Source organism: Sinohyriopsis cumingii, chromosome 9, assembly GCF_028554795.1.
Source record: "Sinohyriopsis cumingii isolate HCF-2022 chromosome 9, ASM2855479v2, whole genome shotgun sequence".
In the NCBI taxonomy this organism is placed as follows: domain Eukaryota; kingdom Metazoa; phylum Mollusca; class Bivalvia; order Unionida; family Unionidae; genus Sinohyriopsis; species Sinohyriopsis cumingii.
Genome location: NC_142969.1, coordinates 5,867,516 through 5,881,918, shown reverse-complemented (window position 1 = coordinate 5,881,918; position 14,403 = coordinate 5,867,516). Strand labels below are relative to the sequence as shown.

Below are 14,403 nucleotides of genomic sequence, written 5' to 3'. Positions count from 1 at the left end.
GTATCCTCTGCATCTGGATTTGGATTAATTTGATCCACAGGGTCAAATAGAATTTCTTTAAGCTGACTAAGTGTAATGCACGAATGCGCGTAATTTAGAATCTGATCTCTGTCACATGTCATCATACAAACTCGTTTTTGCTGCAGTTCATCGAACAGTCCCTGCGTTAATAAAAAATCTTCATTACCGAACATATCAATAACCAAATCAACCGTGCTGACCGGGAGTTGTACAAACACCTCCTTGATGTATCTTTGAAGCGCTTGTTTGTCGTGAATAAAAACCTTCACATGCTGGTGCATATATGATACTCGTTTGATTAATTAGAAAGTCTGTCAGGAATACAATTCTTCACAGGTATTTTTTTTTTTTTTTTACTGAATTTGTGCAGCGGATGATTTTTATGATTCTGTCAGGGTAATTACCCTACGGAATTAGCAAATCGGACGATTTTCATGATTTTAACAGGCATATTACCCTTCAGAGTAGCAAAATCGGACTATTTTCATGATTTTGACAGGCGTATTACCCTGCGGAATTAACAAATCGGACGATTTTTCAGTAAAATATTCCTGTCAGATAATCAACATCATCAAAGTTTTTTTATTATAAGAAATTTTATTCTTTATGGAAAATACTGATTTTTCGTGATTTTGATAGGGTAATTACCCGTCGGAATTGAGAAATTTGACAATTTTCATGATTTTGATAGGTATATTACCCTTCAGTGTAGCAAAATCGGACAATTTTCATGATTTTGATAGGTATATTACCCTGCGGAATTGAGAAATGTGACAATTTTTCAGTAAAAAATAAATTTCTTATAATTCTGAACACCCTGACTGTCAGGATTTTATTTTTTTGAAGATTGAAAATCTTTAAGATTGAAAATCTTTAAGATTGAGAATCTTTAAGATTGAAAATCTTTAAGATTGAAAATCTTTAAGATTTCACAAGCATATTAATATGCAGAGTTTCGTGTCTTAAATCCAGAAGGTGGCCAGACTGGTCTGTTAGTTTGAAATTTATTCTTGATAACAGTGGATTTTGACACCGCAGATAAACCTCATTGATCGGCTCTTGCACAATCAAATATCCAGGTGGGTCTTTCTGGGTGAATGAATAAAGAACAAATCCTTGCTGGGCTTGATTTGATACTGTGGTGTCCGTGCTGTAACTGCCAACGATGACATCACACACAAGATTGACCGCGACCACTTCGGTTATATTTACGATGCCCGGAGACACATGCCGGCCTGTCCCTTCGGGGTCATTATTGTGCCGAAGAATAGTTGCTGGTGGTAGTGTTTTTCTGTACTGTGCAAGTATGTCAGGAAAATATTCATCAATGATATCGCTGATTGATTTTTTTTGTTAGTCTACGTTATACCCGGGAAATTTAAAATTCGGTAGTGTAGCTTCTGTTAACGAATATGCAGTTAAAAATTGCTGTTTAGAGATATTCTTCTCAGTAACTATTGCTCCAAGTAATTGCCGGTGAATGTATTCCATGTCGGATACAAGCTGATTTAATACTTCCATGCGTTTAATAATTTCGCTGCGTGAACTTGTTATATCAAAAAGATGTTCTTGGAAACTTTGCCGTAGTCGTTGTAGTTGTGTTTTATGTAATTGATTAATAAGTTTAAAATACTCAATGATTTGACTAAAAGTAATACCAATATTTGATCCTCCAGCTTGACGTTTTTCATAAGTAAACTCCCATTTCATATCATCCTTGTCGCGAAAATTAAAATTGTCATCCAATTTCGCTTGCTTTATACAATCCATCATCGTCTTGTACAATGAGTCCAGATCGTGATACGAAGTCTTATCCGTGACATAATCAGATTTTTTCGGTTCTGGTGGTATTGGTGGTGCTGGTGGTGGGTTTTCAGGCCATCCTAATACTGTTCTGATCGAACTCTGATATATATCCACAGCGTAGTCTGGAGTGCTTATTTCGATCGCAGAAGACAGGGTTGGTTCATGAACAGTTATTTTTATGTTGGATTCTTTTCCTGTGATATTTTTTATTCGACGTTGTAATTCCTCAATGATTTCTTCGATTTGATAAGACCCAGTTGGTAACCCAATGACGTTCCAGTCGGGAGTACCATCGGGTTTATTTTTATATGCAAACACGAACGAATTATTCGCTGGTAATCCACCAAACAATTTTGATCTGATATTGGGCCAACTGCGATATACTCGTAATTGTGCTAGTGCGATGTCTTTCACGGGAATTGCAGTTGGAAAATTAATACTAAATTCAGGGTTAGTCGAAGTTACCGTTATCATCGAAATTCTTCTCGGGTTGTATTTTCGACTATGTCGAGCAGAGCTAGATGAAGCAATTCCGTCATTATTGTTCTTGGTTGTTTTTAAATGGCGAGTGCAGTCTCCGTATATCTTAACCATTAATGCGAATTCGGAATCTGATATTGTTGTGTCATCGATGCTTGATGATATCAACGACGATAATTTTGAGTATGCGGCTGTGGCTGTGTTTAATTGCATGACATAATCGTGGTATTTTCTGCTCGTGCGCGAGGATATTTTTTCGCGATTATATTAAAAACCCCTGCGATGGCAGTTGATGAAGAGACAATTGTTACTACGATTGTTACTGGTGTTAACACTGATAATACTACTCCGGTAGATGCAACTAACGCGGATACTGAGTATACTAGCGCATCCAGGATGACCGCTCGTCGTTTATATTTTTTTACTTTTAGGTTGTATTTGTCAATGAGGGTTTTTAACTCTAATTGCATTCGCACACTTGATCGTATCTATATTGTTGCGCATCCAATGTTGTCGTTGATGCTGATGTCGTTGACTTCGTCAAGGGAATCATTTATTATCTTACGCAGTAAACAATTGAGGTGTTTCAGCTACGAATTATAAACACCACCAGTAAGATGTTGCGTTTAATGTCTTATCATCTGCTTCCAGCATAAATTCTTCTTCGGTTCCCTTGTTTAATAGTACAGTCACAACCCCGGAAAACTTATCAGTGGAATGCCTCCAACGATATTTTGTTGTGAAAATCTCAAATTTTGCAGCACTGAACACAGAAAACCTATACACGCCAGTGACTGTTGCGATGTATTTGATAGTATTATTTTGTTTAGACCATGTTGCAAAATCAGATGATACCGTGTATACTATGTTTTTAAAATGCCCGGGAGTAACTCCAGGTAGGATTTTAATCAAACTGGTTTTGTTAACGATATCAGGAATCCCACTTACGATATCTTGCTGTGTCTGTTTAATCGTGTCAAGGTTGGTTTTGATACCCTGCTGTGTTTGTTTGATCGTGTCAATATTAGTTTTGATATCAGAAAGATTTATGTCAACGGTGTGCGGAGTGCCGAAGAATCCTTCTGTGGTTTCATTAACTTTTTGAAAGTTTCTACGAAGTCTTAAAAACGCGTTTACGTGAGCGTCATACTCGGCCCGCAGCGTGGATAATTTATCACCAACGGTGCCATAGTTAACGTCAACATACTTTTTCGTTGCAGCATCTTCGTCGGATGTTGGATCTCTTAAAACAACTATTTTGTTCCCATTCATGCTGAGTTCACCTGTTATTGTGTCACCGGTATTTTTTAAGCGATTTGATACAACTTTTTTCATCTCGTCTCTCATAGTTGTAAACGATACACTTGAGTATCTGATTTTTCCGCTATCAGTAAACACATGGATGTTATGTGGGGTAGCTCCAAGAACCCTGCGAACTACGTCATTCCATTTGATATTGCTGGTTTTTAGTTTTCCGTATCGGTCCTGAAAAATAACAACCTCATCTGGGTCTATCCCGGTTAACGTTAAAAGATTATCAATTTCATCTGTTGTGGCATATTTTGATAAATCTATATCAGTGGGTTTTATTTTTCTGTTGAGAAGAGATCTTCCGTAAATATCAACCATTATTTGATAGGAAACTGTTTAAATTGACCCGCGGTATACTCGTGCACGACTTTATGAGGTGGTTTGGTTGATTTTGATATCGCGGCGAGAACATTTAATACCTCACGACCACATATCGGAGGATCGGTCAGTGTCTGTGTGGGTAGCGTTGAGTACCAAACTGAGTTTGGAATACTTTGCACATACTTAAGGAATTCTACTGGCGGTGCTAACTCATACGAATCGAAATATATAATTCCACGTGGATTGATCGCGTAAGCAACCCAGTGAGTTCCTGGACCGTTACTATTATCGAGATTAATAATTCCAGTTTCTGGATTATTAGGTTGTTGTGGCAATTGATCTCGCATAAAAACGCCTTTGAAATTTTTTTATATTTAATTGTTTAGCAGCATCGAGTAAATCAAAATTTGACATCGGTAGAAAACCAGTGGTTTTCAAACCCGTTTTGGGTACCATGATGGCGGAGTTCCTGGAAGTCTGAGACCTCGTCCTTTTTTTTTGTATCCTTTTCCAGTTGCTTTCTTTAATACCATTCCGGCAGCTGTCCCAACAGCTCCCAACGCGGCTGCTTTAGCAACAGCTGGGGCAGCAGCAGCTATCAGTGCTGGTATTGCTGCGAGAAGATGAAGTATACCACCTGATTTAATCATATCCTTGATAGCTTTTGGAGCAAAATCAAGTTGAACTCCAGTTTTTCCTTGCTTCGCTTTATTGAAATGTTTAAGTTGGGTTTTAGTCAGCGATAACCTGTTTGGACCGCCGCCAGAGATTTGATCGTTTTTTAGTGTTATCGCCGCCTCACATACTTTTGCGTTTTTCGATTGTAATTTCTTTATCTGACCAGAAGTCAAAGTAACATTAACGTGACTATATGACATTTTATAATAAACGCGATTGATCTAATTGTCTTTGAAAACGTCATGTTTTCCACTGGTGCATCAATGATTCTCATTCGACCACTGATACCTTCAAGTAACATTGCCTTATCACTAAGTATAACAGCAATTGCTCTGTAAGGACCAGTAACAACTGCAAGCGCAGGATCGGGAACTGGTAACGCGCCGACACGAGCTCGAAAGTGGATATCAACAACAGACTGCTTGGATAAATCAAGATGCTCCAGTGAAAAGTAATAAATCGGATACAATTTTGTAAAATCAAACTGTGATATTTGCGTTCCAGTATGTATATTTATGTTACGCGCCAAGAATGTCAACCAGCGATGATATGCGTGCGATACATGATTATTGCTGAAATCTAATAATATATCTTCGGATGGTTCTTGTTGCCCGTTTATTCTCAACGAAACCTCGGTAACGTCAAGTTTGTCAAATATATGAGATTGTTGCTGATTACCCGTCCGATGAATGCCTTGTAGCGCAATAAAAATATGTCGTGGCGCAGAAACACCCTGCTGTGATGCTATATGCCAAGTAAATATATCTCTGACGGAACTTTGGATGGCGTCTGTGGTTACTGTAAACCACGATAGCAATAATTTACCACCTTGATTCGAAAAGAAAGTAATCGTGGTTCTTCCGTGACTGATGGAGTTAATACCGGCATCCACAGTGATAGTTTCGTTAGTTTTACCATATCAGCAAGAAGAGCATCAGTATTAGCATCAGCACCAACAACACCAAGCCCTCGCCAGATTGCATCATTGCCATCAGTTTTTCTTACGAGCACAACTGTGTGTTTAGCTCCAAAGATAACCTTTCTAACATCCCTGCAAAATCCGAAGATATGAGAAAGTGGAATCGCACATGAAAAACTTCTTCTATTTCCTGACAACATTGCTTGGCGTGTTGCAAATCCCAAGTTGTAAGTCCCGGAAATACTCATTACTACCGGCCCCATATCCGCGTTAGCGTTAGCGTCAGAGGTCTTTTTTGGTGTTCCTATATTATACTGAATATGATCAGCGTTATTGGTAACATCCTTGGTAAAAATCATTGATGGACCAGCTGATCTTATGTAATCGTCAGAGTATCTTGCTAGACCAATTATTGTTGTAGCAACATCGACATCACTCTGAATCGATTCGATATTTTTTCCATCAATCATGTAAGTGGCGCTGCTAAATAACGCCATAATCCCGTTATTGACAAAACCAACTCATGCATTAGGATCGTATGCAGTATCATCCCTCTTTACAAGCTCACCTTCTACTTCAATAAACTCCTCAGATGGCAAGAAATATCTACTTGTATCATGAACTTGAAGTTCGATACGCCCTCGTTGATTTGGGGTTTTTGCATCATAGGAATAAAACTGATAATCACGCACTGATTTATCTTTAGGGACTGGTTCATCTATATTAAATGCTGTGTCGGATATGTGTTTGAACATTTTATACTATTGAGTGTATTTTCAAATGGTGATTATCTTCGTCGAACACGAAGTCCACTTCCTGCTATCAAATTTGTTGTTATATTTTTTTGTGCGTCAGATTCTAACGTTGCTAGTCTCTGATTTGCAGCTTGATTTATTACCTTGCTGACCTCCGTGTGCATAATTTCGGTACTCGGTAATTTCACCGGTGCTGATTTTCGTCTTATTAATCGCGCTAGTCTTTATTTGATTGCCAAGAGCGCCTTACCAGCAGTGCCAATAATTGCACCAAGAGCTTTTTCACTAACCACATTAATAGCTTTCATTGATAATTGTTTTGCAAGAGGACCCAATTTTGGTGCTAACCCTGCAAATAATCGTTGAGTTACATCACCAAGTCCATCTCCGTAAGCTGCTTTGTAGATTGGTAATAGTGAGTTTACTGCTCTGATCTGCACAGGTGTATGTCGGTTATATATAACCATGTTATGCTATTTACTATTGTTTAATCGCTGTAATCATCAACGAGTTCATCAACGAGTTCTCGGTAAATACCAGCATCCATGACATCACCTTGAAACAATCGACAAATATCAGCCGCTTCATTAATTACTTCTGGTGAGTTATTTCCGGCTCGTTTTCCTCCTATGAGAACTTCTAATCGCGAAACGTCATTGAAAATACTATCAGGACAGGGAATATTTCCCAATCCACTACCAGTAGTGGGTGGTTTTGAAGATCGTTTTTGTCGTGCTTCTTCGACTATTTTCACAAATTTCAAGTATCTGGGATTATCTAGGTCAATAGGTAATCCTTTAGAAGTAAAATATATCGCAGCAGGCCACTGCTCAGATGTTACTTTTTCACGATATTTGGGTTTTAAATAAAGATCAGTTCTGTAATTCAAAACAATAGAGAATAAAAATTCTTTTAAATCTCCTTGAAGATTTTTTATGGAACGTGAGTTAAACATCTCTGCGGGGTTCCTTGGTAAATCACCCCAGAATTGTTCTTCTTCTGTTTGTTGCAGTGGCTTAGGAAGTCGATAGGAGGAATCTTCCTCCTGTTTTTTCTCACTTTCTTCTTCTTCAGGTGTAAAAGAAACCTAACTATGCGGAACAGTAATATAATCTTTCCTCTTCCTTTTCTTTTTTCTTTTGTTCTCGTATTTCTCGTTGATATTCCTTCCTTTCTGACAGCGATATTCGTCGACGTTCTCGTTCCTTTTTTCTTCTTTTTTCTTTTGTTCTTTTTCTTCTTCTTGTCGTTCTTTTTGATTCTTATTATAATCCGTTATCGCCTGCGAATAAATTTTATAAACAGTATTCTTCTTGTCCAGTTCACCTAGATTTATTTTATACAACCAATCAGCCCACGTGTTTCCACCTACTTTAGTATGTTCGAATTTTAAAATATCACCTCTGGTATTAAATCTTTCGGCAGCAAACTCACCAAATTTGGCTATTTCCCGGTGGGTTTTTGTCTTAATATTTTTAATTTCTTTTATACCCGCTTCAGTAAATTTTTCCCTAAAATCAACTCTCTTTTTTTTTCTTTTTTGGTTCTTCAATAATATCTTCAAGTTCCCCAACAGCACCTTCAAGTTGAGGCTGAACCGCAGCCATTTTTTTCAGCAGTTTCTTTTAATACTTGAATAAGACTTTCTTGTTTCTCACCTGGTTCCTTTTCAGGTCCCCTGTTAGCAGTTAAAACATCTCCAGTAACCGCGGTAATAGGTTTAAACAATTGTTAGGTTTCCGCTGCGTACTCAACTTGTGCTTCCTGTCGCGATTGCACATTTTTTTAAAATCCTCTTTTACAGGGATATATTTCTTAAGTGCTTCTTCTCGCTCCCTAGCTAGTCTAGCTGTGTAGGATTCCGAGTGTACCATTATTTGGTATAGTAATTTTTAATTCAGAGCAGCAGGGAGGGCGATGCTCTCAATGCGTCACCGACGATCGCGCTATTTTTTTTTTTTTAAATTATTTGTGATCCCCCAGGAAGTCTTAATTTGCGAAAATACAGGTGAACCAATTAGAGGTTGTTTGCCCTCCCTGCTGCTTCTCTGATGCAAACTTTGAATGGGGAGCTGTCACACTGGCTAATCAAAGGCAGTCCCTCTTCACCTTATAGTTTACCGAAATTGATCGTCACTGACAGTACTGTAAGAGAAATCTTGGGGAAGGTAGAGGTCATCGCACTGTCCCTCAACGAAATTGGCCATTAATCATAAAGTTACGCATAAGCCAAATACATCAATGTCAAATGACGTTGTCCTTGCACATCTCTCTCTTCTGCTCATATTCCTGAGCAAGTTTATGTCACTTTCTGACCGTCTGGTATAGACACATTATAGCATGGAAAAGCACATTTAATATTATGTCACGCACGAATCATTTGTACCCACTACGACCTGAACCGTTTGCATTTTTTTCAATTAGTCATCACATACCCTCCAGCCCTTATACGACCTTCCTAGCAAAGCAGTGTTATTGTTCCGCAAGTTATACACCTTTTCAATATGGTGTCAGGAAATGTCATATGCATCCACTGTTAAATTGGGACACGTGCATTTGAAAATTTAAAAGCGTAATCTATTGCAGTAAATGAAGACTTTTGTTCAACTAAGTTCCTTACGTATAATAATTCCTAGTGACCTGCAGTGTCGTTTAAGAAAATGCAGTTCCATATCTCATACAAATCAATAACTTCTCGCGAGATCTTTCAAGATAACGTAATCTGTGTTGATTGCCATTAAATTCCAAGTGACGTGGGTAACCAGATATCCTGCCATTAGTAAAAGCAGTAACCGAAGCAGGATATGTATATAATATACCCAGGATCAGTGCTGCTTTCCTACTCTATTTCCAGTAATCTGAATATTCAGTTTATAATTTTGAGATGATTCTTTGAACTTTACATGAGGTTCATTGTCACTTTAGCCGTCATTGAGTTTTCATTTGTTAAACGGTATTTATCGATTATGCCTAGTCCTACAAGGTATGAAATAGCACATGTTAATTTTGTTTTAGTGTCTTGCTACCCAAATAACGGGCTTATACAGCGTGTTCCAATGTTGGTTGACATCAGAACGAGTAGTCAAATTTTCATGATTATCTAACACACTTGGCAGCCCGTATCAACACTCTTCCACAAATATATATGTAACGAATATACTTGCTGTGCTGTTTTTATTCTTGTGGAATCAAAATAATGTTCCGTTCACATGATCTGGTATCGTTGCTTACAATTAACGATGCATTCATGTACTATCTAATAATTTCAAGGGAGAACACTTGTCTCCTTGCTCGCGCGACCTATTTAAGAATAAACGCTGATATTTCAAGCTACGCTTTGTGGAGCTTAATAAATTTGCTACCGATATTTAGCTCAGGCATTGGACTGTGTATCCCTATCAAAAGTTTAGCCTAATAGCATACCTTTAAGGAATACGAAATAATTTTCCAACGCTACCGCTCGACATGGTCCTGATCGCGCCCGTTTCATATGCCAAAACAACACCCTGAATGGAATACTTATATTCTGATTGATCAATTGAAAGTAAGTTATAAATAAATACAGGACGTGATTTTTCTTTAACCAATGAGACAATAGTTCCAATAGGCATAATAAATGTTTACTCGTATTGTTAAAGAATAATATTTCAACTTAACCCGATTACAGCGTTTCCGGTTTTCATAGCTTTACAGCAAATTGAAATATAGGCCAACGAAACTTGAAAACAGTTACATTTCGTTTATGAGAATTTGAATTTATCAGAGAAAAGACATCAGAGTAAGTAAAGTCTGACTAAAACATTATGACTTTACATTGTCGGAAAGCGTTGATATTTTAGTTGCCAGTTGTGTGAGATATTCTTGCCAATTTATCTTTCGTTACTATGCTAGTCGACATCAAAACACGCTACACAGTGCCGTGAGTTAGGCCGTAAGATCCAAAACATAATTATCAGCGTCTAGGTCTTACATGTAGGACTAGATTATGCCATGCAAAACGTTCACCGTTCATGCATTTTATATGAAAACATGATCTGATAAAAGAGTGTCAGACGGGTTCACTGGCAAATTCCTCTAAACGGAATATCAAGACGCAGACTGTGACCATACAACAAATATGTAATTTAAGGATGATTTCAGTACAACTTGCCGTCAAAGCGTGAAAGTTATGTTATCGATGGTAATTCATAGTATTTATTCAACAAAGAATGACCATAAAATGTTTCAAACTAAAATAAATCATATACATAAATACAAGTAGTGGAAGATAAATCAATTTAAACCCAAGTACTGTTGATACCTTTGCAACCACATGTGAGAAAACCACAAAATTACTGGCAAACCAGAGTAACCTGAAAAAAAATGTATGTGGTCTACATCATATTAACTTTTCGATCTCAGTATGTGACCTTGATTGTTTCCCTCTGACCCTTTAACTCCAAAATAAATGGACTCTTTTATTGCCTGAGATGTAAATCGTCCACAAACTTCAGCGAAGTATATGTTCGAAGACCTAACGCTTTGTACAGAAATAATGTTTCTGTACAGTCACAGTGACCTTGAATTCGATACGATGGTGACGGTTCTATGCAGCCAAAGTTAAATACATTCGATGGAGATTTAAAACCTAGCTGCTGAACATGTCCTTTGCAACTTGCATTGCAAAGCAAGCTCACCATCGCCATCACCAATCCGTCTGCTCTGTATGAACTCTGGGTAGATTATCTGGTTATTCAACTGTTAATGAAACTTCAAACTTAATTGTATATTGACGATATGTACTTGTACTGAGGCCGAGTGTTTCTAATAGTATTTCACAAGATTACATATATTGTTCAAATGCTCATTGGATTGCACCCATGCAGTAAGCCAGGGTATTTATGGAAACATATGTACTACTTGTAATCACCCTATTACTATGACAATTACCTTACCTTCTACAGCATTAGTCGAGAAGAAAGCCAAGTTCCTAGTTTCCAGTGGGTTTTCATTAGTCAGTTCAGCAGTCCTGGTCTGGGGCTCCGATTCACCTGTCAGTGATGAGTTGTCAACCTACATAAACAGATGCTACATCAAATACTGAATATTCTAATTATTCTGGGTCAGTAAGTTATAGGATATTCAGCAGAATATGCCCTACCTCATGTAAGAGTTGATTCAGATCGATGTTGACCATTTGATGTGACTAATTCATATCGATAAACCGGTTGACTCGGCCCCGCTACAACGTTTATGAATGTGGTAGCTGTTCAGATATATCACATCATGTTGTCTCACCACCATGTTACTTCTTGAAGCGTTCTTAAGAGTCCATAAAATAACATTCATTGCAGTATTTTGATATATATAATGCACATACCTATTCCTATTCTGGGGAGTGGTGCGAGCTTTACACTGCAAGACAAAATTTGGGATTTTTTTTTTGTTTTCCTTTTTCGTATTTAGAAAGATCATAACATTAAAAATGCATACGAGCTTAAGATCTTTGAGATATACTTACTTCACTGAATCGTAACTACATTCGTACTAGCTTTAGTAAAGAAATAACGTATCCTTGCAAACTTCTGTACCCATGTTCTTTTCCTACTTATATTAAAAATCTAATTTTATTTCACATTGTGTAACTTATGTCATGTGGGTCTGCCTTAAATATATATGAGAGACTGGAAACAGTTTCATCTACTCTGTGACGCATATTTGAATTTGTGCCAAGTACCTTGCAAAGGTAACTTTGTTAAATATCGGAAAACTAAGGAATAAGTAATTGTATCACATAAGCAATGTATTTACTTTTCTACTTTAAATGTCTAATTTAAAATCACGGTATTTGACACTTCTTTGTGTTTCAAATACTCAGCACTCAGCATGGTGATTCAGTGTAATATGGGTCGACAAAAGGCTTGATGCTTACATAAAAGAACCATGTAATGTCTATGCAAATTTTGTATTTATTTACTTTTCTTTTGAAATAAAACTAAGCACTTTGTTTTATTTATCATCATAAATCACCGCATTTCTTTCATCTCTGCATTCGCTAACACTTTGATGTGCCCAACAGTAAGTACAGTGCAATATCTAGATAATCCTTTTCATATACTAAAACCATATAACGTGCTTTTTAAAAACCTTAATTTGTCTTGAATCTTCATCAACATCACAGTGTAAGTAAGACAATAACATTTCATGATGTGTATATGTGTACTACTTGACAATCAAAGCTGACATAAAGTTTGCAAATACTCATGCGACAACTTTGAGTGTAAGGACCGTCGATTATAAATACCATCTGAATAACCCTTGTAAGTAGTAAAGGAGTGTGTGTGTGTGTGTGTGCGTGTGTGCGTGTGTAGATAAATATACCGTAAGTGTCTGTAGGTTGTACACATCACGATCTAATTTACACAGCTACATCCTTCATATTTACTTTTGTAGTTTCATGCACAAACACAATTGTGAAAGAAATGCGTTTTTTAAATGCACTTCAAAGGCATTGCAAGTTTTCCATGTGGTTTAGGTTTGGACGTAATCAATCGACATTGATTCGTGTGATCAAATACACAAGAAACACTTCAATTTTTGTTACGAAATATTTTTAAAGCAATAATCACATTTTTAAATAATGATGTCTTTTTAAAGTAATTTTTACATAACAAACAGAAATAAAAAAGGTTACCTTGAACCCTTGGGCGGTTATAATCCTTATATCGGCTGGAATTCTATCTCCAAATTTGACTTCAACTATATCACCCACTACCAATTCCTCAGCTCTTATATTCAGTTTTTCACCATTTCGTATAACAATTGCAAACTGAAAATAGAATTATACACTTTTGAAAATTTGATGTAATGAATAATGGTGTTACATCGAACATGGTGTATCAACTTTATAATACCATTATAATAACTAGAGCTCATCAAAGTGAAAACGAAACTCGTAAAATAACAATGTATAAACTTTATTCATAAAGTAATACTATCGCAAAGGTTCAGTTAAATAGAGTTACTGGTGCCGTAGAGATGGAACTTTCTAAAACCTTAATATAGGACCTTAATACTGTCACAACCTTTCAGACAACATAGGCTAGGCTGGAACTGCAAGCATATCAATATCAAAACTTGAAAAGGCGTATTAGAAACATGGTTAGTCTCTATCATTAAAAGGTCTGTTTACTTGACAGGGACTGGTCTGTGCAACTTGCATCCGATTAGATCAATACACTCACCTGAGGAATCAAATTTTTGAATGAATCCATAATTCTTGAGCTCTTTGCATCTTGATAATAGCCGAAACCTCCTGTTATTATCACTACAATTGCCAACACGACACCTAGATATAGCTGAAATAAACAAGATGCATATTCAATAATTAGACGAGAGTCATTAATTACACAGTCATACTTGATGATTCATTTTCCCATATGTGCTTCTCAGCACATGTACACAGTTAAACCCGCTACAATGACACCTGACTATAAATATTACTAGTACAGAAAGGATAAATGTAATAGTTCTGGCTAGTGATAGTAATGTAATGTAGTGGTGTATAGTGTTAATCAAATTAGTGGTGTAAGATAGATAGTGAGGTGGGACTGTAGACACTATAAGGAAAATCGAACCCTTATGTGCTTTTATGTCCAGCAACTGGTCATTGCCTTGATAATTAAAACTTTTGCAGAGAACCTTCCTTACATAAGCACACTATTCAGCGATGAATTTGTAGTAAGACCATGAAGGATAGACAATGCAGTGAACATCGCATAATAATAGTACCTGCTTAACTGCTTAATACCAAAACAGCCTCAACAAGTTATATATATATATATATATATATATATATATATATATATATATATATATATATATATATATATATATAACGTATTTAAAGTTAGCCAACTCCGACCTGGATATTCTGATCCCAGTAAATGTATAACTTAATATCAAACGAAGCAGCAGAGAGGGCGAACAGACCGACTTTTGAAGGGTCCGAAAACCGAAATAAGCCTTCCTAAAAAAAGGGATTAATAACCTTAAAAATCAAAATAACTAACTACGGAGTACTCTCAAAGATCCCTCCAAGAGACCCTCTGGTTAGTCCACGTTATTTCTCCA

At 36.8% G+C, this 14,403-nt stretch overlaps 1 protein-coding gene across 5 annotated transcripts in view; it reads right to left on the bottom strand.

Moving 5' to 3' along the window:
* LOC149791214 (sodium/potassium-transporting ATPase subunit alpha-like) overlaps positions 1 to 14,403 on the bottom strand; it is a 161,357-nt gene that overhangs the window by 51,065 nt on the left and 95,889 nt on the right. For all 5 annotated transcript variants that reach the window (XM_089969684.1, XM_089969683.1, XM_089969685.1 and 2 more), the window contains exons 5-7: positions 13,515 to 13,628; positions 12,965 to 13,099; positions 11,226 to 11,343 (exon numbers count right to left, since the gene is read on the bottom strand). In XM_089969684.1, coding sequence (XP_089825810.1) covers positions 11,226 to 11,343; positions 12,965 to 13,099; positions 13,515 to 13,628 — 367 coding nt within the window. The remainder of the gene's footprint in view (positions 1 to 11,225; positions 11,344 to 12,964; positions 13,100 to 13,514; positions 13,629 to 14,403) is intronic.